This window comes from Pholcus phalangioides, unplaced genomic scaffold (assembly GCF_987345545.1).
Source record: "Pholcus phalangioides strain wild (caught in Gottingen) unplaced genomic scaffold, Ppha-v1.0 ptg000021l_1, whole genome shotgun sequence".
In the NCBI taxonomy this organism is placed as follows: Eukaryota; Metazoa; Arthropoda; class Arachnida; order Araneae; family Pholcidae; genus Pholcus; species Pholcus phalangioides.
Window position 1 is genome coordinate 1,257,004 of NW_028301614.1, and position 27,425 is coordinate 1,284,428.

Consider the following 27,425-nt stretch of genomic DNA (forward strand, 5'->3'; position numbering starts at 1 on the left):
GAACCCTGATGCAACAGAACGATTAATAACTACCACCACCGCCGCCATTACCTGCTTATTCTCCATTCCCCCTTTGAATCCTTGTTCTCTTCTTCTTACTACCCTTTCTCGAGTTCATTAATTTATGGTTTTGAATATTTGATGTACTCCACACACTCCCCCATATCCTTCTTCCCTACTGATTTTCCTTACAGTGAAAGGATAAGAAAAAGAAAAATTATTAGAAGAAGGCGAACACGGTTGTCGACGAAACGTGCTCGAGGGCACGTTGTCTATCTCGGCAAATGGCTGAATCGTGAAGGGATCTATATCTTCTCAATCTCTCGCTCTCTCTTTCCCGCCCTCTTCGACTTGCGCTGACGATAACGTCTTTGGTGCCCCCGGGAGCATCAGTGAATGATACGAGCCCGGTTTAGAGCGCGTTTCTAGCGCGTGGAACCTCCCAATAATTCAGTTCGAGACGTGTTCTTCCGCGTGAATACAGGGTGATTCGGAAAAATAAGTCGCGAGTCGATTTAATTTGAATTTATTTTCTATATTGATAGTTGGGGCCATGACTTTACTTGTCGAAGATTTATTACAGGATCGCTACATGTTCTTGACCCGTCACATCCGCCACCCTATTCTGGGATCTTTGGTGGGCAGTGCATGCTATTGTGAATTTATAGCATGAAAAAAATATGTACATACAATCGCCCCACCTGCTTAATTGGGTACCAGATACCCCGCTCAAATAGCTCGCGTACCTTCTTTTATAGAGACAATGTTAAAGTTCCCCGATTTATAGAATAATTTCGGAAACTTCTATCCGCTTAACCGAATACGTATGATTGACACGCTTTAGTTGGTTTTATAACTAGCGCAATAAATCTGAAATTGATTTGTACGTTAAGTGTAAAAGTACGTTAACACTACAATAAACATACTAATTTTAAAACTGGGACTCAAATTGTCTCAGCAGTCTTAAATACATTTAGAAATTTCATTTGTGTTCTCTGTTATGCCATTAGAATCCGCTAACATTTTTTCGAAAGAGTAAAAATCTCAAAAGACCTGTATAAAAGCCATGGTTTCACGCAATGTCTTCAAATTATGAAAAAGTGAACGCGAAAAGAAGGGTAAGTTCGTGCAGCAAATTAAAAAGTTTCGGAAGCAATAAAAATGACTCAAGCTTAAATTTCCAAAGAATATGGAATTTTTCAAACTCAAGTGTGAAGCAAGTTAATTTTTAAGAAAAATTCCGATAAAACCGAAGAAAATTGGCGAAAGATCAGAAGCTTGATCAGAAGAGAAAACATAATTTTGGTGGTGTTGACTAATTTGTATTCAATTTTTTTTTTTGTTTCATGCTGAAAGAGCCACGAATGCATTAATCACCTGCGTCATGATTTGACAAAAAGCAGAGAAAATCACCAAAGGTTTTGAAGTCCGAAATTTTTTGTATTTTAAAAATTATACAAACGGTGTGAAACTACAAATAAATCGGTCCCCATATAATCGAATTGGCTAACCCCGCTCAATCAGATATCGTGTGCTGTGGCATCTCGATATCCTTTCAAGCGGGGCTGACTGTAATCGAAAAAAAAAATCGTCCCAGGCTTCGGCAGCTTATGGGAGCCATGCTCGTGTTGCATGTACTCAAGGGGACCTTAAAGAGATTTGATGAACTCTATGGTTACATTGAAAATCCTTATGGGGGTTTGTTCCGCCGCAGAACTGTCATTATATAAATACAGTAACACATAAGTGCCAGATACACAGAGATTAAAGACACATTAAGAGAGCCACCTTGAGCCAAGATTTCGTAGTTTTTTTTAGAGGTGGGGAGGGGGAAATGAATAACATTATTACATAATGCACAGAAATATTGAAAAATATTTGAAAAAATAAAAGAACTTGAAAAAATATAATGCAAATTTTTGAGGGATTAGAATTCGAAATTAATAAAACAAATACATAATTTCCGACTTAATGAAAAATAAATGAAAGTTAATGAGAGAAATAATTTTAGAATTAACAAAAATCCAGAATTTATGAAAGGAATAATTTCAAAACCAGTGAAAGCGTTCAATAATCGGGGGGGGGGGGGGTCCTGCTTTATTCGGGGTCCTAGGCTCAGGAGACACTTCTACTTCATTCTGACGATTTCACAAAATTTGATAACGAATCATTTTGTTACTTTGGAACATTCAATAAGCATTTTTAAATTCAAATAGACACATGGATCGCAAAGTTGATCGTGTGACTGATTTTGGGATCGCGGCTAGAAGGGGAAATTTCGACATTGTTTATAAAATTATTATTGAGAAAGGGCGTAAGTGTAAGATCATAGGACAAGAGAGCCGTAGGTGTGACATGTTCGAGAACCACTGGGCAAAGATCTTTACATGATGTAAAATAATATGTGTTGTCATTTTTGCCACACATAGACATTTCTGACTCAGACAATAAGTGAATATTCTAATAAAAAAAACCATTAAATTACACGTTCGTGAAGTCACCAAATACTGTATAACGTCTTCCCAAATATGCATAAAAAATGTGTAAGTGTGAAATATACAGCAGCTGCACCGAATTATCTAAATTTAGACGCTTCTTGTCATTACGTAATATTCCGAGCTGTGACAGTTACAATAATAATATTCAAAAGAGATATAAAAAGGAGGTGGGAGGTGAAAAGCGCCACCGAAACAAAAAGTAAATGATGCGTTTATAATAATACACTAAAAGTGTAATTTTCACGGTTTGGAAAATATGATATTGATACGTTATACAAATACGACAAGCAAACGTAAATATTAAAAAGGAAAAAAAAATGGTTTTTGTGACATTTGTGCAGCGAAGCAGTTCGTTCACTGACTCTAATGTCACTTTTTTTTTGTTGCTTATATATTGTATGGTATAACTTTGATTGGATGAGTCACAAGAACCTTTAAGAGTTGTATAGAGTTAGAATATCTCATAATGATAGAGATGTTAAAAGATTAGTATCTCTCGTGTCTCTTTCTGTGTATTTACACGTCGTCTTCTTTGAAGAGAATTTCCTCTTTCGCTACTTTATAACAACAACAATATAATAATAATAAAATAGTTTTCTTATTGTGTGCCCCGTGAACGAGATGCTACGTACTTTGCGGTTTTGAACAGCGGCTGACAGGTGAGCATTTTTATTTTGTTACTAGATCGTGTAAGGATCCCCCCCCCCTTGGAAAAACACTAACCTGCAATTTACAGGTGCTGTTGTTTCCTTGTTCGTGACGACGACTTCTTATGTGTTTTTAGCTAAGGTTTCAAGTTCCTTCTTCTCTTTTCTCATTCCTTTATTTAGTCGTTAAAAAGGAAAAGAAATGCTCTTTTTTTTTTTTCGTTCAAATTGCGATTCACGAATGTCTTGTCAAATGAGATGAAGTTGTTTCGCGCTATTGAGCCTCTCGTAGGTTTCTGTGGTTTTTTTTTTTCTCATCGGTATAATCTTGTGCTGACTTTTTTATGATTATATATAGAACCTTTACAAATTATCGTGTTCATTGAATTAACGTATAATCTACATTCCGCGTTCAATTAAAAAGCTGGTCCACCTTAAGAGACCTAAACTTCCGTAAATTGTTGAATGGGATCATTTCAACCGCGGTAGATTTCTCTGTTTTTAGGTAAAATAAATACTGATAATAAGATAATCTACATTTATTAGAAATATGAACATTACATTTTTTTGTATGATGGATAAAAATATTTAATTTAAATAATTAACAAAGTTTACTGAAATCACAAAAATAGAATAAATAAAAAATTATTTGTATTCGTTTTTTTCGAAGAATATTGAATCATTATATAATTTTGTTATGATTTCCAATGGCTTAGGGCTATACAAAGGGGAGGGGGAATCTGTCTCCCCCCTCCGTTGATTATGATGGATTTTTGCAGTAAAAAACGTAACCCCTCCCCACTTTTGAGGAAAATCCTGCGTATGCGAGTGTTTATTTCTCAAATGATAAAAGCAATATAGGCTGTGATATCTACCCGAATATTATCGATGACTAATAATAAATGAGGCAAAGATATCTTAAAACGGATGGCTATTTCGCCGATTTCTGAAATAAAAAAAGGAAATATGACAAAAAAAAACAACAAATTATTTTCTGAGACAGTTATTTACTACTAATTATCACCAAATTCATTTTTTGAATATTATTTTACTAAAAAAATTTTTTTTAGGGTCAGATTGATCTATCTTTGAAGTGGGCCTACGATGATTTAATGGAGGTAAACTAATGTCAGGGTGCAAAATTGTCAATTAGAGAAAAATTACCTTAGGGTGGTTGCCACTTATCCGAGATGCGGCTTTTTTTTTCAGACAGGTTTTACTACATTTCCAATTGGAAATATTTTAAGCTTTCCTATTTCTAATAGTTAAATTACAATTAATCGATAAAGGACCATGCGATGTTAATAGTATGTGCATATTTTGTATACTTGGATCATCAATAATAATCAGGAAATGGCAGTGTGTATGAACCATTACATTATTTGCAAAATTATGAGGTTTTATAGGAATTTGGAAATGCAGCGAAAGGCTACTCTTCTGTAAAAGAGCCTCCATAGGGATATCGTTTTGTTTATCCTGTTTTTTGTAAATTCACCCACGTCAAACGTAAATTTTTTTTAAAGTGTTAAGTTTTCTAAGAAACGGAGCAGAGAACTCCTTTTACTGCATATCCTTAAATGGAGGCGAAATATCAGATTCGTAAACCCATTAGTGCCGTACTTTTTAATGAAATTTTCTATGTTAAATATTCTTGAAGAACTTTTGTTTTGCGCATTTTCAGAAGTATTTTTTTCTAATATCCATAGGTTAGTGAAGGGATCCAAAATTTCTGGACGAACATTTTGGAGCAAATATTGTCTTTTCCTTTGGATATTGTTCATTCTCATGTTTTTTTTTTATATTTGACTCAAGTAGCATTCTGTCCAAAAAATAATTTTGTACTTGCATTCAATACTTACAATCATTTACCTTCAACATTACAGTCGATCAAAATAGAAAATTTAGAGGAATTTCCACAAATGGGCACAAAATCACAGTAGGCCTATATATTACTTGATTGTGTTCTCATTTTGGTTGAAATTAAAAATTTGATGTTCCGTCCTCATCATTCTCCTGCTCGTCGTCCAATATAATTTTAAGAAGCAACGATATTCTATATTGTTATTTTCTCAATGGCCCCAGGATCGAAATATCGACGGAGTCATTACATGGACTGGGATATAGTTCTTTTTTGGGGAATATTCGTCCAACCAGTGTCATTTAGGGGAGGAAATGAGGACAATGCCTCCACATTAATTGGTCACTGACGTGCCGTCTTTCGGCCAATAGTGGACGCACTCTCGGATACCCCCTCACTTGAATAGTAGGCGTTGCAAGGGTGGTCACGTGGACAATGTAGGGTTGCCGGAAAAATAGCCCTTTGCTTTTTGGCGAGTTCTTGGGGAATCACGCCAGGAGATGTGACAGAGAGCCAGGCAAAGGGATAATTGTTTGTGGTCAGCGAAAGGTTACAAGAAAAGGGAAAAACGACAATTTTTCCTGATGTTCGAAAACCATTGTTGCTTGAGCGCGCGTATATTAGAAACATTTTTTTTTAATTTATATGATTTTTTTCCCTTCATATGGGTATTTTGAAAGAATTTCCCAATAGGAAATTATAAATTAGGAATAGTGTATGAAAACTTGATTGTGATCTCGATTGTGAAAACTATTGATCACAACGAGAAAAAATTATCGCTTCTCAATACAGAATTACCAAAATGTCGATTTGATTATTTCCAAAGTTTTGATTGATTTTTCAGGGGATATATTACATTATGAATAAATTTGTGTAATTTAATCTGCGGTGATATTTAGAGTTCAGACCCGTGATTCTCAAATTATGCACCGCAGGGATTCAACCCAGTGTATGGCGCCAATATAAAATGACACAAAAAGAAGGCTACGAGACTTGGCCGTTGCAATGATTATCGGCTCTCGGGCGAAGTGATGTTCTAGAACCCTATTTAGTTGTCGGAACCATTCTACCGATTTGCATATTTACCGTCGGAAATCATAGACCAGATTAGTATGGTAGAAGTATTAGTAAGTTATAGTACTAGTCACGGCCATCACAAGGGAGGGCTGACAGGATTCCATCCCTGGGGCCCCGGGACGATCCTAATCATTTTTTTTTTTTGTTTTCCACGCTTGTATAAACTTTGGGACGGCTGGTGAAAAGTGTCTGACATGGGGCCTGCTAAAGATTGTAGCCTAAGCCCCCCCCCCGCTCCAGGGTATGTGGGGGGGGGGGGGCTAGCCCAGGTTGTCATCATTAGGGCTGGATAAATCTTCAAAAATTTACATATCTGACTTAGTATTATTATTATTATCATCTGACTTAACATGGTCGAATCAATATTTTATATGCTAGCTTCAGGCATGTACTTTTGGCCTCACTCAATTGGATTACGGATAAATGGATACCACGCTTAAACGGATAAAATACTCCTGCATCAAAAATTCCCACATAGAGTAATGTTAAACATGATAATTTCGACTTTTCTCCGCTCAGTGCAATATTGCGCTTCACACGTCAACTGTTTTTATTGAATGAAGCATTTGGAATTAATGTAAAATTGTTTTAAGTTAAAATAAATACATTTTAAGACCTGTTCAAAGCATTCAGTGTCTTCAATACGTGCGTTTAATTATATTTTTTGTTCTCTGTTGAACAAATAGAAGGCACTGGTTTTCCTGATTTGAAACAAAAATTGTGGATCATTTTGTAATTACATGTAATTTTCATTTCATTTTTTATTTCGGATTTATTCGAGAAGCTGCATTAATATCAGATGATGAATAACCTTCATAATTTTTCAATATACAATATGTACTAACGTTGTAAAATGACGATTGAGTTGTTCCCCGCATAATCGGATACCACGCTTAATCAGATGTTGTGGGCTGGAATCAATGATATCCGATTAACGGGCCCGACAGAACAAAAAAAAACAAAAAAAAAAACATACCCGGTTGAAATGTCCACATGCCCTGGGGGCAATAGATTTCCCCTGCCCCTGTAGAACATAGTTATCATGAGTCCTCGAGTGCACTTGAGATCCTCCGGGTGGGCTTATCGGATAATACGGCGATGACTCGAGATCTGGCAGGGAGCTGTCCCGATGTATCTTAAATAATATTCAAATGTAATAAGTTCAAATTGATATTCCCTGGTTTTTTCGCCATGAAATTTCGATTTCCTGATGGAATTCGGAAGTTCATTACATGAAATGTACACTCCCATGTCAGGAAATTTATTAGAAAATCATCATTGATGTCATGTATCCTCATCCCACAAACTTGTTATCCCAACAAATCGAATAAACGGTGAGAAGACTTCCTATTGCGAATGAAACTTAGGATTTTTTTTTTGAGGATAAGTCCAAATAGAAAAGGTGGGAAAAGAATAGTATATATAAACAGTGAATGGGAGTGAGTTTTAGCAGCAGCAGCACGAGAAGCCGTTTCGGTGATCCATCAAAAAGTGATATTTCGCTTTCACCCACTTTACAGTAGAAAAAAGACAAATAATAATAAAAAAAGAAAAGGCATTGTGTTGTATAAATATATAAGAGGGAGAGAGAGAGAAAGAGAGGAGCACGGGCGATGTGTTCAGTCGCCAAATGCGGCGACTATGTGTGTTAGCTGCCTACCTCCTCCTCCCGGAACGAGGACTGTCCGCCAGCCAAGGAAGCGGCCAACCAACCTTCCCCTTCGCTCTTGTTGTCAGTCTGAGCTATGATCGAGGTGAGGAGGCCTCTCTCTCTCTTCACTCTGCCTCTTCTTCCGCTTACGGCCCTTTTTTAGGGTTAAGGCTCGCTCTCTCTTCTCCGACACCGAGGAACGATCGTCGTCAGAACGCCGCTCGTGGCCCCCGCGTTAAAAGGCGACGACACCGACCGACCGGACCGTCGTTTGAAAGGAATTATTTCAACTTACAGTTTTAATTTTTTTTTTAGGACATTCGTGAGAATTTACTTTTTAAGAGAAAATTTCGTGGTTTTTTTTTTTTTTTGTGTGTTAGAGAAGGCGCTTTTCCTTGTGGATTGATTGGCCCCCAAAACGTTTATAGCTGTTGTTGTTTGTGCGTGTGAAGTGTTTCTCACCGTCAATAGAGGGCGTGACGCGTCGATAATCTGACGGAGCGGCGAGAGTTTGTGTTGGTGCGCGTGTGTGTGTGTGCGCGGGAGGGGGGTAAAGAAAACATCAGCGAAGCTGTCAGTCAAAGTGAAGACAGATCAAGGCCGACGGTCAACTGCCGCCGGTAGAGGGCGCCGAGGTGAGACTAATAATCTCATGCATTTTTCTTACTTTTTTTTGGTTCTCGAGATCTCTTATCTTTAGCATTATTTTTAGATCGAGTTTTTATTTCTTGACTCAAATTCTGGTTGAACTTGAATTTTTTTCTAAAATTAGGAATTTCAAAACAGCTTTAATTTCTTACGGAAATCTTTAATTATCTTCGGGAAATGTATGACACGTAATACAAAAGAAAAAAATAATTATTATAGAATAAAAATAAAAGATGAGACAGATAAAATGATTATATTATACAGTGAAAAACTCACTACAATGATACTCGATGTAACGATAAAAATCTTCTCTACAACGATATACTATATATTTTTTTATATTTTCTTCGGAGTTGCTTGTAGTGCAATGTGTTAAACTTCTCTTGATACAACGAGATATTCTTTACTACATAAACCCCCTCTATAACGATATTTTTTTAAGAGATTTTGAAACTGCTACAACGATAATTTTTTATAATTCGTTCTTCAATGTATTTTTAAACGCGTCACATATTTTAAATCGTACGAGGACGTCTAATAATAACGGTATTTATTATTATCTGATCACCGAAAATATTGATGACGTTTTCAAGCATCGCTACTTTGGTGTTATACACCGACGTGTATATTGCAATAAGCTTTTTTTTTACAGGAGGCAATATACATCCGACTGAATTTTGTGTATCAACTAATCAGTTAAAATGTTTATGCATAAAAAAACAGCATAAATTTGATGGCACTTGATAATAATGTTGCCTCTGGATATAATGATAATCCTCTGCAACGGTATTTCTCGGTCCGCAGAATACCATTATATCGAGGTATCGCTGTAATTATAAAAGAGAAATAATATGCAATGTTAAAAATATATATATTATCTAAAACAGGCGTTCTATTAATCTTCTGCATTCCACAGAGCTGTTGATAATGGTCACAGATTCGTCTAAAGAATATTATTCAGTTATATAAATGATAAGTTGATTGCTTTTTTATCCAAGCCCACGAAATCCTGAAATCTTTTTAAGGACCTCTGGTTAAGAACCCCATAATCTGACACCACTCAAAAAAATGTTAATTGATCAAGCGATATTATAATGTTGTCATATTATTTTTGTTCAGAAATTCGTTGAAAGAAGTGGAAACATAATCTCCTAACTTGCTATTGCAATTTTATTAGTTCAGTCTTTAAATAGATTTTAGTGAAATACATTGTTTCCCTGTGAACGTCATTTCTATCACAACATATTTAATATTCTGTATTTTCCTGCTCATAATCCGCAGATGCAAATTTCTCTACTTTAAGAGGAAAAAAAATCAGCTACAACCCGCAGTGACGTATAATTCACTTGTGAAAATTCCATTCATGAATACTGAAATCTTAAAAAATTGAAGAGGTTTAGATACATGCTTTTACTCTGTCCGTAACTCATCAATGCCACCCCCCCCCCGGCTATTGCAAATGGTCCATGGCTCTATTCCCGGCGGTGACAGACTACGTTACGCTCCCAAGTTCACATCATCGCATAATGTATATCCATAAAGTCTCTTGACTTGAAATGAAAGGGGTTGTTTATCACCAATAATAAGCCGCAAATAATAATTTGATTGTCATCTAAGCTCGCGAATCCCTTAAATCCTTTCAAGGACCACTGGTTAGGAACCCCCTAAAATAACAGTGGCTAGAAATTTTTTCCACACTGGTATTATCATACTTGTCATTAATGTGGTATTATCATTCGTTGTATGTAAATCAAAACAGTCTCTCAATTTTTTTATTGCAATTCACTTGCTTAGTCTTCAAATGGTGTTTAGTATATTTTTATTTATTTATATTATTTTACTATAAATAACACAACAGATTTAGTATTCTGTATTCTCCTACTCAATAGCCACCTTCAGACGCTTCAATAGCAGATGCAAATTTCTCTACTTTGAAGTGAAATATCATTTTACAGTCCGCAGTAGCGTATTTTCCGCGTGTGAAAAATTCATTCGCAAAAATGAATAATATGAAATTAATAAAAATATTAAAGGATAAAGAGTTTATCACAAATAATGAATTGATTGTCCTCTCTCTCTCATTCATGCTCATGAGCTCATGAAATCATTCGAAATATCCCTGGTTAAGAACCCCCGATCTTACACCAAACAACTTTTTTTTTTGTTATATAATTGTTTAATAAGTAATAATTGGTAATATTTTGTTATAATATATAAATCATATCATTCATGCACATCATAAAGAATATGGCAACAACATACATGATGTTATTAATTATGCACGTTGAAAAATTATTCATGTAATTCATTGTAGGTGATTCAAAACATTCTTATTTTAATGCAGCAATTTATTAATCTTTAAATAGCGTTTAGTGTTAATGCGCGTTATCTCCAACTGCAATACAGTAATATGATTAATATATACGTAATTAATTTTGACTTGGTTTGTTTCTCAATTTGGATGAGCCACGCTCAAAATGGGCCGATTAATGGATGTTATACCTAATTAATTTTTTGAGGTATGTCAATTCAAAGCTTCTTTCCAATGACTCGCGCGATGTTAAGAAATTCGTGAACTTATTGCACCACTCTGTATTCAACAGAAATATTATTTAACAATGTCACGACAATGCTAATCGTGTTTGTATTCATGCTGAAATTTGACGCCCGTGAAATGCGTTCGTGAAGCTCTCGAATCACTTGTGCAAATTGGACCGTAATTAAAGGGATTGAAAACCTTTGATAGTTGATTGTAAAACTGAACAAAGTTGAGAAAATGACCATGGTTTATCAAGGGGAAAAGATCTCCAAGAAATAACTGCTGAAAACTAATTAAAGAAACTGTTATACCAGAATGAATTTTTTCAGCATTGCGATGAAACAAATTTGATTCTATTTTCAATTTTCTTAAATCTGTGAACTAACTGTAACCCTTAGAAATGACCCTTGAACATGGAATATATTATTATCATTAAAGCATTTTGATTCTATGGATTTTGTTTACAAATTCTATATGAACATTCGTTATTTTTAAATGACACTATTTCTTATTTATTAATGTATAAGAATTCATTATTGGTGCGAGATATGATTTCTTAAACTGCGATATTATTATTTAACCAGTTTATGGTGTGAGTCATCTCTAAGTTGGAAATTACAGTATACTGAAATAGACACGAGATACGCAGTTTCTCTGTAGAAGATGAAAACATTCGAACTGTTTAGTGAGATTTTTTTAATTAATTTTTTTCCTTCATAATCAGTAGTTATAGTGTAAGGTGTGATGTTATTTCCAAAGTTTCGATTAAAAACGCCCGAAAATTCACCTACGGTATACATTTACTGGCAGTGCCGTCTTAAGGCATGGGCCCACCCGGGGGCCTCAAGAGAAAAGGGGGGCTTCATAAAAATGGGATCTGGTTGAGATTTTCGAAAATTCGCCTGGGAGGGCCTCAGAAAAATCATTTGGCCCGGAGGCCCATGATGCTCTCAAGACGGCCCTGTTTACTGGTTGGGGGGATTATGCCGGATTTTCTTCATCATGAATTCTAGGAAGAATAATAGTTCAAGAGACCAAGTATCGATTGACATCACTGTCGTATTAGACTTTGGGAACATATAAAATTATGATAACTGTTTGTGTGTAATATCCAGTGTATAATATATAATTGGTCGTTGAAGCACTTGTTTGCGTAAACGTTTGTATTTTCAATCGCTACTGGCCTAAGAATTATAATAATGGTAGTGCTCGTTAATTATTTAAAGTAGTAGATTTATTACGATTCAGTGAGTATATGCTCATCAGTAAACTAAAAACCAAACACTTGCGCGTTAATTTGAGACTCACACCATGATTTGGGGAGAAAATTATTTATATGCTGTGTTTTTTAACCTGCTATATTTCCATTATGTTCTGATTCCCTGCGAAATTTATACAATCCGCATGTATGTATAAATTTTGCTACTTCGAGGAAAAAGATCATTGTATAGTCAGTCCTCAGCGGCGTGCAATCCGCATGTGAAAATTTTATTCATCAATAGTGAAAGGATTTTGTGCCAGTTTTTTTGTAGAAAATTATGAATTTGTCTACTCACATTTGTACGCTATCTATAAATCTTTAAAAAAATAGATTTTACAAACTATAAAAACTTCAATCCAATGCAGTGATGGCGATCCTGCACTACAATACTAATGATTTCCAAAATGTTTGATATGATAGATTTCTGGATGCCACGAGAACGATAGGAATGGAGAAATTTAAATATCTTGATTGATATCAAAAAATAAAGAAGAATCAACGATAAAGGTAAATACAGTTTTTAAAGAAAAATCCCGTTTCAACGATTACGGTTATAACGAAAATCTCGTTTTGAGAAGAACACTTTTCTAATCCCCCTTCCCGATAACTTTACATAAGAACAATGCAAAAACCTGGAACTCCTTTATAACGAAGTTTCGTTATAACGAGGTGATTTCTCCGGTCTCTTAGAGTTCGTTATAATGGGATTCGACTGTAGCTAGAAAATCTCAGAATCCTTACCCATTCTGGGACACTGGGTGCCATTTTCAGAAGAGAGAGTGGTTACAAATGACACCCGTAGTGCATTGAAACGGGCCAGAGAGGATTCCCCTCTTTCCTTGCTATTTGTCTTTATGGGTATTTTTTTTTTTAACCCTCCAGGCCGCGTGTAGTTTTTAAAATTTTCTGTACAAAATCGTGAGGCATTTTCATCGGTTATGTATATAGAAAGCGATAAAAACGTGCCCCGCGAAATTCTAAAGAAAACGTGGCTAGAGGGTTAAATAAGCTGATCGTGTTATTTAAATACGGTACCAAAATTTCCCATAACCGTGATTTTCTGGGTACAATTTGCAGTGGCGTGTAATTCACGTATGCGAATTTCATTCATCAGTAAAATGGAAGGGCCAAAACAGCGGGGGGGGGGGGGGGCAGATGCCGGGGGAACTGTCCCGGAGGAAGTTTTTTAGGTGGAAATGGAAGGTTCGCATCGGAGCTCACCATTTCAGAGTCTGTTGCGAACCCATTGATACCTGAATTCTGTGCTTGCCAGCACTTGGCTAGAATTTCCAAGCATTTAAGATTAACGTGAAAATTCCATTCACTATCGAGTATTGGTGAATTATGATTGTTATCCCTACAACGCTGATATGAAATGCAGTTTCAACGAATATTTTGTAATTATGTATTTCTTTATGAGGAACTTGAGTTTAATTTTAATTCTTTTTCAGGGGAAGATGGTGAATCAAACAAAGAGAAGTCGGACGCCGAAGCGCAGTCCTCCGACGCCTCTGGTCCACCGCCTCCCCCATTCTTGCCGGGACCTGTAGATGAGAGCTGTTGTTCCAGCAGCAGGTCTTCGTCCAGAACCGGAACACCAGATCCACCAACGATTCTACCTCAGGTTGAAATTTCGCCTTCGGCAACGACCTTGTCCGCCGCCAAGGTCGAGCAAAAAGTCGAAGCACCACCACCACCGCCGCCGCCGTCGAACGACGACTCGATGGACTTGTGTAATAACAACAACAGCAGCAGCAAGGGGTGCCTTCCTATGGACATATCGGGCCCGTACTTATCAAAAACAGAGCTCACTCGACAAGTGAAGAACGAGGAAGAAGATGACGACGACGAAGATGAAGACGATGACGACGAGGCCGGACAGCCTCAGCAAGCTTCCGTCGAAGACGCGCCTCTCGACTTCAGCATCAAGAAATCGGCCGGTGAGGAGAGCGCGTCGGAAACCGACGAACGTTCCAGCACGACACCGAATGGGTTGTCGCCGACGATCTCTCAAGAAGGTCCCCTGGACCTATCTGTGCCGAGGAGGAGAGGAGAGAAACTGGACAGGAGCTGCAGCCCCAGGCAAGCCAAAATCATCAAGCTGGAAGCGGCCCTGTCGATGCCCACCAGCCCCTGGGGTTACAACGCTCCGAAACATCTCTCCAAGATGATTTCGAAGAGTCCCAGTACCACAGCAGCTGCCTGGAACGGAAAAGTCCGTCAGGATAGGAGGGAGAAGAGTCCCGGCTCAATGGGCAAGTCTTCTTCTCACAGCAGATCGACGGTTTATCAGCAACCGATGCACAAGAGTTCGAACCAACCTCTTGCCGAAAGCAAAGTGATAGGAGATGTGAGGAAGCAGGAGTCCAAAGCGGACCCTTACAGGCCTGCCGGCAGACAGAATCCGTGGCAGAGCCAGTGGATGAGCCGCAGTAGCGAACAAACGAAGGACGTGTTCACGTGCGTGTGGTGCAAGGAATCGTTTCGAAGTCTGGCTGACATGACCATCCACATGAAGCAGTCACCCAGATGTGGGATGGCCGGAATGCAGACCACCGTCCCACCGGTAACGTCACCGACCGCGATCAGCTCCGCGAATCCGACGGCACCACCTCACCCAGCATCCCTGTCCTCAAAGTGTTCGACCTCCTCAGCCGGGGTGAGCGCGGCAGCGAACGCCATCAAAGAGAACGTTTCCCTACCCAGGAAGTTGGTTCGCGGCCAGGACGTGTGGCTAGGCAAGGGTGCCGAGCAGACGAGGCAGATACTGAAGTGCATGTGGTGCGGTCAATCCTTCAAGACGCTGGCGGACATGACAACCCACATGAGGGTCACGCAGCACTACACGAACATTATCAGTCAGGAACAGATCATCTCCTGGAGGACTCCGGAGGACAAGATGGCTGCGCAATCTCAGGTCAATGCAGTTCTCACTTGCAAAGTATGTGATCAGGCTTTCGGTAGCCTCAAAGAACTCAGTTACCACATGGTGAAAAACTCCCACTACAAAGAGCATATCTTGCGCTCAATAACGGAAGGGGGAGGACGCCGGAGACAGACACGGGAAAGGCGGAAGAAGTCTCTGCCGGTCAGGAAGCTTCTGGAACTCGAGAGGATGGAGTTGAACAAACAAAGCCAACCCAACGCGTCGGAAGTTGCCATCGCAGCAGCGACGGCGGCTGCCTCGATCCACCAGCCAAAAAACGAAGTCATTGACGGCAAGATCTCGTGCGAGGAGTGTACAGAGAAGGTGGACGCCAAGGACTTTGTCCAACACATAAAGAACTGTGCTCAGGGATCTCGGGAGTCTGTGAAATCGTCCCCGGACATTTCAGAAAGTTCAAAACAACAACATACCGGTGCCACCATCGTCAAGGAATCGAGCCTAGACGCGCCATCATCATCTAACCTGGCGGCTCCTACGTCTAGGTCATCGCCCCTGTCTTCTCAGGAACTGCCGTTGAAAGACAGTAAAGCACCGGCCGTGGCTCAACAGGTCCTCCAGCAGGACGATAACGTCGGTGATAGCACCGAGGGCAACGTGGGAAGCACTTCGGTACTCAATGCCATCGAGAAGCTGATCGAGAAAAGCTTCGAAACCAAAGGAAGGAGGAACGCGGTGTCGACCGGAATTCTGCAGAGACTGGGCATCGACGAGGAAGTGTACCCACCGTGGCACCCTTCAAGTTCACCCAGTTCTTTCGGGGCGCCGTTCAGAGGCGCAGTGGACATGCAGAGAAAGTCCAGCTCGCCTCTGAGCAGGGTTCACGATTACAAGATGGATCTCGGTGATTATTCCGGGTCCGAGAGTCGGAGCCGATCCTCTTCGACGTCGGAGAAACATCCGACGTTCGACGATCATTTGAGAATAGCTTTTGGACTTTCGGCGAAGGACATCATGAACAGAGTCTCGACGCCAAGCAGCGCGTCTCAGTCTTGCTCACCAATCCACTTCCGGACCGACTCACCCACCGATGACCGCAATAATGTTTTCGTTGGCGGCAAAAATCCGGGTCCATCGACAACACCGGTTTCAACCGCGAGCTCACACACAAGTAATCCCGGTAATAATAACAGCAACGCTTGCTCACCACCGAAACGTCGTTCCAGGACTCCCTCGTACGACAGGGAAGGAGGGAACGACAACTGCGCCGACGAGGACAAGGCTTCTGTCAAAGATGGTTCCATCGAAGAGAGGGGATCGGAAGATATCACCGATCAAGTGGACTCGAAACCCGACCACGAGGACGTAGTAACTCCTCGCCAGTCGGAAACCGGCGACCGGTCGACGCCCAAGAGCGAGGGACGAGTCACGCCAGCGTCCCGTAGCTCCAGCGTCGAACCCCCGGAACCATCGATACCAATATCAGTGGCCCTCTCACCCACAAAAGGCATTCCGAAGAAACGAAAAAACTCTTCCCACCATCACCACCACGATGGCGAGCACCACCATCACCATCATCACAAATCCGGCAGCAAGAGGAGGACGACAAGATCGCCGAAGAGGAAGAACTCGGACATCGCCAGCGACCACGGCGGAGACCGCGACAGCGTGGTCGGATCCCCGATGTCCACGAACAGCGACTTCACGTCCCCCAAACATTCGGACTCGGCCGCGGGCGACCATCCCCTCAAGGAACTGCAGAAACTCCTCGACAAGACGGACGCTCACCTATCCAGGCCTAGCCTACCCGCGACGCCGGGCTCGATCCTGGCGTTCAGCTGGGCCTGCAGCGAGGCCACCGCGTCGGATTCGTTGATGAAGTGCGCCTTCTGCGACACGCACTTCATATCCAAGGGGGCGTACAGACACCATCTGAGCAAGATGCACTTCGTCAAGGACGGCAACTTCGCCGATCTCACGACGGGATCGTCGACGTCGCCGTCATCCTCGTCGGCCTGGAAGCAGCAGCAGCAACAACAGCCAACCTCAGGTATGAAGACCAGCAACGGGACTTCCTCGACAAATCCGGCAAACAATCCAGGTACGAGCAACAGCAGCATCAACGATTCGACCTCCTCACCCAAAGACCTCCATCAGTCGGCTTCTCTCGTGGACGAGAGCCCTCATTCCAAATTCCAAAAGTACACTGAACTCGCAAAGCAATTGTCGAGCAAATACGTATGATGATGAGCCACCACCGCCAGCCTCTTTCTCTCGCCCCCTCCCCCATCATTATACACTCAAAATGCATCACAATACACTAATTATTACACCATAGTGAGCCGAAGGTGAAACACACAAACAAGAAAAAATTACAATATACCCGTGTACGAGTGCCGTTTTTTCCAAGAAAAATAAACAGGTGCCTCTCTTTCCCTAAAAATAAATAATAACCGTGTGAAAACACTCAAAAATATGTAAATTAAGTGGTGATAAAACTGTATAAGGAACTCGGTTTCACATCACAATACAGAGAAAACATGCTCTTTTAATGTAAATAATTATTGTAAATGGACTTATAAATACACAAAAAAAAAAATCTGAGAGTGTGGACATTTTTTCTGGCCTCTTCTGTATTGTGAAGAAAATAATTAATAATAATTAATAATTTTTTCTCTTCGAAAAATGTCATTATTATCATCAAAAATGATTAGTAATTGGAAAAAGAAAAACAGTCACGTGATTTTTGAAGATCATTATTGCACTTTTAAATGAGATGTAATAGTTAATTATGATGATGATGATGATTCTGTATGCGCTGTTATAATGTCTGAAAAAAAAAAAATTCCCTTTCCCCCGGTAATTGTCTGAAGCTCAATTTCTGTGGAATTGTGGGTAATAGTTATCATTTCGTAGGAGATTGTTAATGCAAATTTTTTTAAATATGTCATATCAATAGATTTAAAAGAAAATGTCGATGTCATTTATGTGTTTTTCTTTTTTCCTCTAATTTTCTGTTGATAAATTGTGAATATATATATATTTTTTATTGTTGTCCGAAACAAGGAATGATGTAAAAATAGTCTCCCGTATAACAACAATGCCAATAATTATTAGAGTAAGAAAAACTTCCTATTATGTGTTTTCAATGGGCGTTTTCGTTCATAAATAATTTTCGTTCAGTAAAACCTCTCTAAGGAAACCACCTTCATAATCTATCTGTTATGGAGCATGCGATTCCTAAACGTCTCACCGGCATAGACGAGATATCTCGCCTTTTCAAAAGCTCATTTCGGCTGTGAGCCAAAAAAAATCGTAATGGTTACCTATGGTTTATGACTTCTACTTTGCCATTTTTAATGCGGATCAGTGGAAAAAATTATGCTGGGGAAAGGGTAATAGAAGTTAATATGAACGTGTGTGTAAAAGAAATTGGGTATGTCCCTTTCATAGAAGTGGTTCTTCAGAGAGGTTTCGCTGCGGTTGATATTGTTACTTTATAGTCTGGAGAATTAATTAGAATGAGTCGAAAGTTTCGCAATATTTCAATAATTTTTTGCTGGGTCGTAAAATGTGACATGAGACCAAAATCATTGGATTTGGTTCCATGGCCTTGTTTAGTCTCGGAATCCAGTTTTAACTGATCTTTGATGATCGTATTAGTTACATGGAATAAGCGTGACATTTTTTAACCATCTAGGATCAATGTTTTGCTATTGCAAAACAAACATTTCATGGTTACTTCCATGCTTATTGTCAGATTTGAAATTTCAAAGGAAACATCAATTTGACTTGTTGCACCTTTCAAATCCAATACAAGATACACAACATTAAATTTGCCTCTATGGCTCATGCCTATTCCCTCAGAGTCTGATCTTTGCTGATAATCGAGTGTGTTGGAATAAGAGCGAATTTTTTGAATCATCTGTGACCACCAACCACAATATCCACGTTTTTGCGATCAGATAACTGGTAACTTCCATGGTTGTTTTCAAATTGATAATTTCAAAGGAAAAATTAATTTGGCATATTGCAAGTTCATGTTTGCACTTTTCAAATCCCACATTGACCACATAATCAAGGTGATATACAGCCCTTACCAGTGGTGATTTGCATTGCCACATGACGTACTATGCTCGTGCGCAAACATTTCAAAACCTTTGGCTCTCACCTCAGTATTAGTATCATAATCATAAACATGAAATTTCTAAGGAAGTCCATCAAATCTAATTTATGGTCATGCTTAAGAACTCAGAGTCTGACCTTTACTGATCGTCGAGTTTCTTAGAATGAGAGTTTTTTGAACCATCTGTGACCAATTTCCGCCTCTTGCAGATCAGATACTAATTCCGGTTACTTTCCTGATTATGACCAAATTTAGAATCTCAAAAAAAGTTATGATGATTAGGCATGCAAGTTCATGTTTGTTTGTTTTTTTCGCCTTTCGAATCCCACATTGAACAATCTATCAGCATGACTTTTACAAAAATATACAGCTCTTACAGAAAGAGCCTGTTTCTCGCATGGGCACACAAACGTGTATTATATATGAAAAATATGAAATTTCTATGAATTTAGCCTATGGTCTTTCCCGAGTCCTTTTCAGCCGATAAGAGTCACTTTGACACCTTCCTAAGATCGAATATCGATAACTCGATGCCCGTTTAGAGCGACTCGACTCGTTGTAAGAGAGAGGCACGTTCCCACTCGAAAAGGAAATCCTACGGAACGTCCTTGTTTTGTCACTGACAAATGGGTTCATGGAACTCTGAGGGAACGAACGCTATGAGACGCGACTGCTGATTCCAGATCTGTTAAAAATTGAGGCCGTACGCACATATTTCTCTTATAATATCCTCTCTAAAGGAAGAGAAAATGGCGATAAAACAGTGCCACAATGCAATCGGGCACCGATCAATCCTCGTGATGCCCCTTGTCACGTGCGATGTACCACACACATAAGCTCTTTTTTTTATATTTTGCTTTTCTACCTTGACTGATGAGAGGAAAGGTAGGAAAAAAGTCAAATATACCGGGTCGAGATCCAGTCAGTGCTCATTTGGACTGAATGTCAATCAGTTTTTCTAGTTTTTTCTTCCTCCACGTCTCTTTCTTAGACAGATATTTCGGTCTTATCTGCAGCCATCTGCTGGTGCTGTCACCTTATTTTAAGTGTTTGACTAATGGTCATTAGAATCAACATGATATATATGTACATACACACAAATCCTTATTTGGAATCGATTCGTAGGTTTGTTTTGATTGATAATTTCAGAAATTTGGATCAATCATAACTAACACCTTCCAATATAGGGTTGTTGTTCGTATTCTTCCGGGCAGACGTGGTTGGTCATGTAGAGAGAAAACTCTTGAATATAGTTCTGATGGATGTTTTGGTAACTGTTCTGGGTCGTAAGAGTTGACGTTGTGAGAATGAATGAATAAGTTTTGGTGATAAATACCGTCTCACACCATTCGTTTCCGGGATTGATTCTGATACTGATAACATTTCTCGATATCTTCGGGAAATAAATCTCAGTTCATCGATTTCATGATTTCCCACACTTGACGAATGGTTGATTCCTTTTAAAATAATAACTATATACTAGTCACCACCAAAATTGAGCACTCGATTGGCTGTGAATGATCGGATTCAACCGATTTCTGACCATTTATGTGACTCGGAACTCTTTTTTCACGGAACACATTTTATCCGAAGATTCGACTCATGAATCGAAAGGTTGAGATGAACATCTAACCCTTCAATGCATGGATTTTTGTTCTATGATATGAAATTTATCTGCTTTTGAAATTGATTGTCCATAATTTTTTGTTAATAAATTTAAGAATTATTATTAGTTTTTACTGATTAGTAGAATAGATGAAAATTTTGTTTTTTTTTAAATTTTAAAGATATGTTCTCTTTTATGATGCTGTTTATGTATAACGATTGATTTCCAATCGGTTGAATGGAATGATTCAATGGATCATTTCATTCAACCAATTCATCATCAATGGATCCATCGATTGTACACTGAGTGACCAAAATGAGAGTCGCAAAATTGTATTTTCAAAACTAGCTGCAAGAAGTGGTATGGATGACATCCCCCCCCCGCCCACATCCTACAGCAGTGTTTTCGGGCTGTGATTTTTTTCGGGCTTCATGTTAATTTTCATAGCCCCCCCCCCCCTTTATAGTGGATTAATTGTGTTTAAAAAAATATTCTCGGAAACACACTCCTTCCAGGCTGGAGCCCTGTCAGCCTCATCCATGTGAGGGGCTATGATGTTTTGCTCCGTGATTGATTCCATTTAGCTGGACTAGAAAGCCCCAAATTCAACTCATCTGAGCTTTCAAGCATACGCAACCTTCTAACCGGCTCTGACGAGATATCTCGCTTTCTTAAAACCTTTTATTTCAGCAATAACTAGCCCAGCTATTCTGTAAAGCTAATTTATTAACGGAACATGTTTTCTTATCCATTATTTTTCGCAAATTCATGAAACTGGAAAAAAAACCTGTTTCCCATAAAACAACGATATGACACTTTACATGGGGTTAAGTAGTTTCTGTGGAAAGGGTTTACCCTTTAACCCCTTCACATCTTAGCCAAAATCGACTGTTGAAAAAAAAAGTTCGATTGATTTGTCTTTATTGTATATCAAAATGCCCATATAAGAAAGAAAAAATAATAATAATTATCTAATTAACTGATTTGAGTCGATATTTTCAGTAGGGCTATTTGAGTTAGGTACACGTATGTGTACCTCAGGTTTTGAAAAAAAGACTCATTAAAAACCATTCCAAACCATTAAAAATGAGGTAAACATATGTATACCACTGGAGAGTGAAGAAGTTATGCGGCATTGACGAGATATCGCGCTTCCTTAAAGTCCTCTCACTTTAGCATTGGCAAGCTCATATTTTGTAAAATTGATTTCATCAATGGAACACTTCCCTATACCAATTATTTTTCACCTGTTAAAAATCGGAAGAAAGATGGCTTAATTAAAAAAGGTATAACTTTCTATAAGGGGTTTAGTGATTTCTGCTATGCCGCGGAAAGAGTTAATGACCATCATTATTCATCAACTGCCATTTTTTCGGATAACGATGGCGTTTTCAGAGATGAAAATGCTGATATACGTATGATGATCTCAATCATTAAAAAACTATCGAGGAAGGGTCATTCAGACAAATTTATTTAACACCACTGATTTCTGACTTGGAGCCAGCCAGGGCTTGACAAACCAAAAAAAAAAACCTATTAGGTGCCAAACAAATTTGTGCGGTGCGAGCCAAGCATGGCTTCTGCTCAAGAAAAACGGTCCAAAATAATAGTTTCTAGACTTTCCCAGGATATAATAACCCTTTCTTATGTTAAAAGACATACTGCAATGACACGGGAAATTTTTTTGTCATCTTCATATTCCAATCACTGGCAGAGGATGTTAGGCACCGTGTCAAACCGAAAGATAGCCATATGGCAATATCGGCTCATTGACACCTCTGGCATCCAGTCTAACATTGACGGGGTTAGGCACCAATACCGATACTTTCTAGCTCTTGCGATTTGTCAAGTCATGTTTAAAGCTTATCGAGAGTCTATGTTCTTTTATCCACGGAGAAGCTTCATGAGAATTTGCGAAAAATACACGGTATTTCATGTCCTCGTAAAATTGATGACCACCGCGAATTTTTGCTGAAAGCATTTCAAAAAAATGGTGCGACTGTTATTTTGGCCATACAATGTAACTTAAAACCTGCGCCGTGCATTGAAGGGGGGAAACTAAAAAATAAAAATAAACCTCAAATCATTCAACCCAAATACCCAAAAAAAAATTTAAACACGACAATGATTGTAAATGTTGTTTCTGTTTATTATTTTCAAGATTATTACGAAAAAAAAACAATTGTATTGTAATGAATTTTATATTCAAAGATTTCTCGTGATCCATCAATATTATATATAAATAGAAAAGTGATAAAAATTTTGTGATTCTTTGTAGAAAAATCGAGAAATATGAAAAAAAAACTTTCATATAATATTATATTAACATCCAGGGCTCATCATTCCCTCAAACACACACACACACGATACACAATGTTCGTTGGAATGTATAGAAAAGCAAAAAATTTTTGTCCATATCGCATATGCAAATATTTGCGTACGTATACATATTATATATATATATATATATGATGAATGAACATCTTTTTTTGCCCTAAAAAATTGTTTTTCTTGCCCCAGAATTATTGGTCTTAATCCCCATTTAAAAATTAAAAACCCCCACTGTTTGTTTTTTTTGTGTATTTTTTTCTGAGGAGTGCTTCCACAAGAGGGCATTTTCATCTGTTTCTTCGTCGTCGTCTCGTCACTGTGTAAATATAATTATATAAAAAAGAATGGAGAAGAGAAAGAGCGATGTTCATCACCAATTCGTTATCAAATGTATTATATCTTTATATATATGTTATTATTTATTTATTACAGCGCCCTTAATCATCATACTTTCATACATGAAACAAAAATCTATTAAAGAGGCTGATCAACTCCTCGGAAAAAAAAAGTTATATACTGGCTTTGGTCATTTTATTGTGTGTGTTTATTATTGATATAGTGAAAACCCCTCTTTTACGGACACCGACGAGGCAAAAAAAAAAAATGTTTCCGTAAAAGTTGGGTGACCGTAAATGAGAGGGGATTGTTATTGGAGGAATTTTAAAAGAGGATAATTATCGGAGTCCGGTTTATAAATGTGCTAAAAAGTGGCAAAATATGCACTAAAAATGCTGAAATATGCATTAAAACTCCGAAATATGCTCTAAAAAGTAAAGAAAAATCTTCATTTAAATATGCTGAGATATGCCATGAAATAAAAATATGTATGAAAAATGAAAGCGAATCCATCTAATAATGCTGAAGTATGGCATAAAAAATGAAAAATATGTGCAAAAATGAAAAAAAAAACAATATGCATTTGAAAGTGCCAAAAAAGGGATGAAAAATCATAAAAACTGTGAAAATATGCATTTAAAAATGCTGGAATATGCAAGAAATATAAAATATGCCTTAAAAATTCTTCATTGTATGTATATAATATATCATACGTATATTGAAAAATATGCATAAAACAAAAAAATGAGCATTAAAATATGTATAAAACAAAAAATGAGCATTAAAATATGTATAAAACAAAAATGAGCATTAAAATATGCATAAAATAAGCTATATGCACAAAAATGAAAAAATATATACATATTAAAAGTACGAAAGTATGGCCAGATCCAAGTAAAAAAAATATACGCCGTAAAACTATAAATATGCGCAAAAAATGAATACATGTATTAAGAAGTGCGTTTAAAAGTACCTAAACTATGCATTTGAATGTGATTAAAAATATGCCCTGAAATAAATGATACTCAATGGCAGAATATTTTCTTCAAACATTAAAGACATTTGAATAAATTTGATGAATAAAAAGTTAAAATTAATCTCATAAACACACATTAGTACAATGCCATCAATAGAAAATATGCTAAAGATATACACTTATTTCTAAAATTTCGGTGATTTTATGCATTGATAAGCACACTAACTATAAAAAGCACTAAAATATGCGATTGCATATAGTCCGTTCTCTAATCATTATTATGTGGTGGTTAAGAAGGCCGACCGTGCATCAAAAAGGAAACTGCTAATTCTGAAAAAAAGTTTTTGATTATTTACTGATTAAATTACTTATTTCTGAGATTATTTTCAGTCTGAAATCATATTAAATGATTCTTTAGTTATTTATTTCGGTGATTCTGAGACGATTTCTTTCTGAATATGTCTTGAACAATCACTTCTTTGAATAATTATGCAATTACTCTTCTATTGATTATGAAATAGTATCCATCAGAAATTACAGCATTATTTCAGAAATTGACGAGATTTCTCACCTCCTTAAACTCTTCTTTTCAAACTTTAGTATTGACAAGCTCAGATATTTTGCAAAATTGATTTCTCAATAGAACCATTTCCCTATACCAATTATAAGAAAAGGATGAAAGACCATCACTATTCATCAGCTGGTATTTTCCCGGATAATGACAGCATGCATGTTAAGAGATAGAAATGCTGAGATACGGTGATCTCAAACATTTAAAAAATAGATGAAGAATCATTCGGATAATTTTATTGACCACAACCGATTTCTGACTTTAAGCCAGGGCTTGACAAATCGAAATATATATATATTTACGTGCTAGTCAAATTTTTGAGGAGCCAATCATGGTTTCTGCTCAAGAAAAATTATCTTAAATAATGGTTTTTAGAATTTCCCAGGACAAAATAGCCTTTTCTTATTTTGAAAGACATACCGCAATGAAACAGGATTTTTTTTTGTCTTCATATTTCAATCTAGCAATCACTAGAAGAGGATATTAAGCCACCAATACCGATACTTTCTAGCTCTTGCGATTTGTCAAGTCATGCTTAAAGCTTACCGTGAGTCTATATTCTTTCATCCATGGAGAAGCTTCATGAAAATTAGCGAAACATACACGATACATTTCATGTCCTCATAAAATTCATGACGACCACGAGTTCCTGCTAAATTTGTTTTGTTTTTTTAATAATAATTATCTGGGATCAAAATATTCGAGGCATTGAAGTTTGGACTGACAAGGATCAATAAATATAACTCACAATAAAGTTCTCTACTCCAAGAAGAAATGGTGATTTTTCAAATAGGGGGGGGGGGTCTTCAACCTTTTCCAAATGAATGAGCACCATTTATTATTATAATTTTTAATAAGAGCACCCCTGCATAAGAGAGCTTTGATGTTTCTCAAAATCAAATCATCGAATACTAATCTTTACATTGGGTTGATTTTCGGTTTTATTGAGGCGTCAATCAATCTATAATTTTTGATAGCTATTGTAAGAACTTATTGTTGATAGTTGTTGAGAAAATGTGCTCGGTGGAAACAAACTATTAATATTCTAATTTTTTTCATAATTATCATCACCAACCGATTTATTAACACTTTCAGTTTTAGGATATCTCTCACAATAATCAGTGATGTTTCTTTACAGTGTCTCAATAATCAGTAACTAAATTACTGAAATTTTATCTGCAAGAACGCATTTCACAGCAGTTTCGATCAATCACTCCCCCCTTCCCCAATAATCATTAACAATAGGTTTCTTAGCAATACATTCCTTTAATATAACACTTCAACAATCATCAGAAACATTTTCTTGGACGTTTTTCCAACAGTTGGTGAATCCGACGTAATTGTTATATTTAATCATCGAGTAATTCAGGTGCTCTGGTGCAACATGTTAAAAATACCTGCTCTGAATAAATTATCGTATAAAATATTTTTTTTTTACGAGCAATATCATTTGAAAATCGCTCAAAATTCTGGAAAATATCACGAATCAAATTGTCATTTCCTCGTAAAATATTACAAAAACTACATAAATACAAAAAAATGGTAATAATAGTTATTATTCATAATTAAGTCGAATATAATCCCTCGTAATTTAAATAGTCATCCATGAAATCATGCTCATCCGGGAAATGTAACAAAGCATCGAAATCGAGATTCTTTGTTATTTGAAGAGGAATGAAAATAGAAAAAGAGGAAAATATATATTCTCTAATAAGAGTCGTTGTTTAATCATCGAGCACCCTTGAGTGATCCAGGTGCTCTCGCACAACAGGTTTAACCTGCTCTAATAATAAATACGTGCTCTATATAAATATTCATATAAAATCTTTTTTTCGAGTAATATCATTCGAAAATGAATCAAATTCCCGGAGAATAACACAAATCAAATTTTCGTTTCATCATAAAATGTCAAAAATACCATACAAAAAAAAAAAAAAAATAATAATAATAATGCTATAATGGTTATTATTCATAATCAAACGAAATAAAATCCCTCGTAATTTACATAATCATCCGGAAATGCTACAAAGCATCAAAATTGAGAGATTCTTCTTTATTTGATGAGGAATAGGATCTAAAATAACATGGGCAAACCCATTGCTGTTCAATCATCGAGCCCATTCGAGCGATCTAGGTGCTCTCGAGCAACAGATTGAACCTGTTTAAATAAATAAGTAAATGCTGCTCTAAATAAATAATCATATAAAACTTTTTTTTACGGGTAATATCATTCAATCAATATCAAACAATCAAAATCCTGGAAAATAACGATTCAAATCGTAACAATAAACATTACTTAAAATAATATCAATAAAAATAAATAAATATAAAGTAAAATAATAGTAATAAAAAACGTTATAAATAATAATCATTATTCAAATCAAATGTAATCCCTCAGGATTTACATAATCATCCA

At 37.3% G+C, this 27,425-nt stretch overlaps 1 protein-coding gene across 2 annotated transcripts in view; it reads left to right on the top strand.

The window, feature by feature from the left end:
• The window catches only part of LOC149070474 (protein tiptop-like), a 330,242-nt gene extending 306,604 nt beyond the window's left edge, over positions 1 to 23,638 (top strand). Inside the window, exons 1-2 of one of the 2 annotated variants that reach the window (XM_089248952.1) lie at positions 7,813 to 8,366; positions 13,631 to 23,638. In XM_089248952.1, coding sequence (XP_089105078.1) covers positions 13,903 to 17,307 — 3,405 coding nt within the window. In that variant the 5' untranslated portion in view covers positions 7,813 to 8,366; positions 13,631 to 13,902 and the 3' untranslated portion in view covers positions 17,308 to 23,638. Of the gene's footprint in view, positions 1 to 7,812; positions 8,367 to 13,630 lie in introns of those variants that run through there. The other variant, XM_089248951.1, reaches the window with a different exon arrangement.
• Positions 23,639 to 27,425: the final 3,787 nt, after the last annotated feature.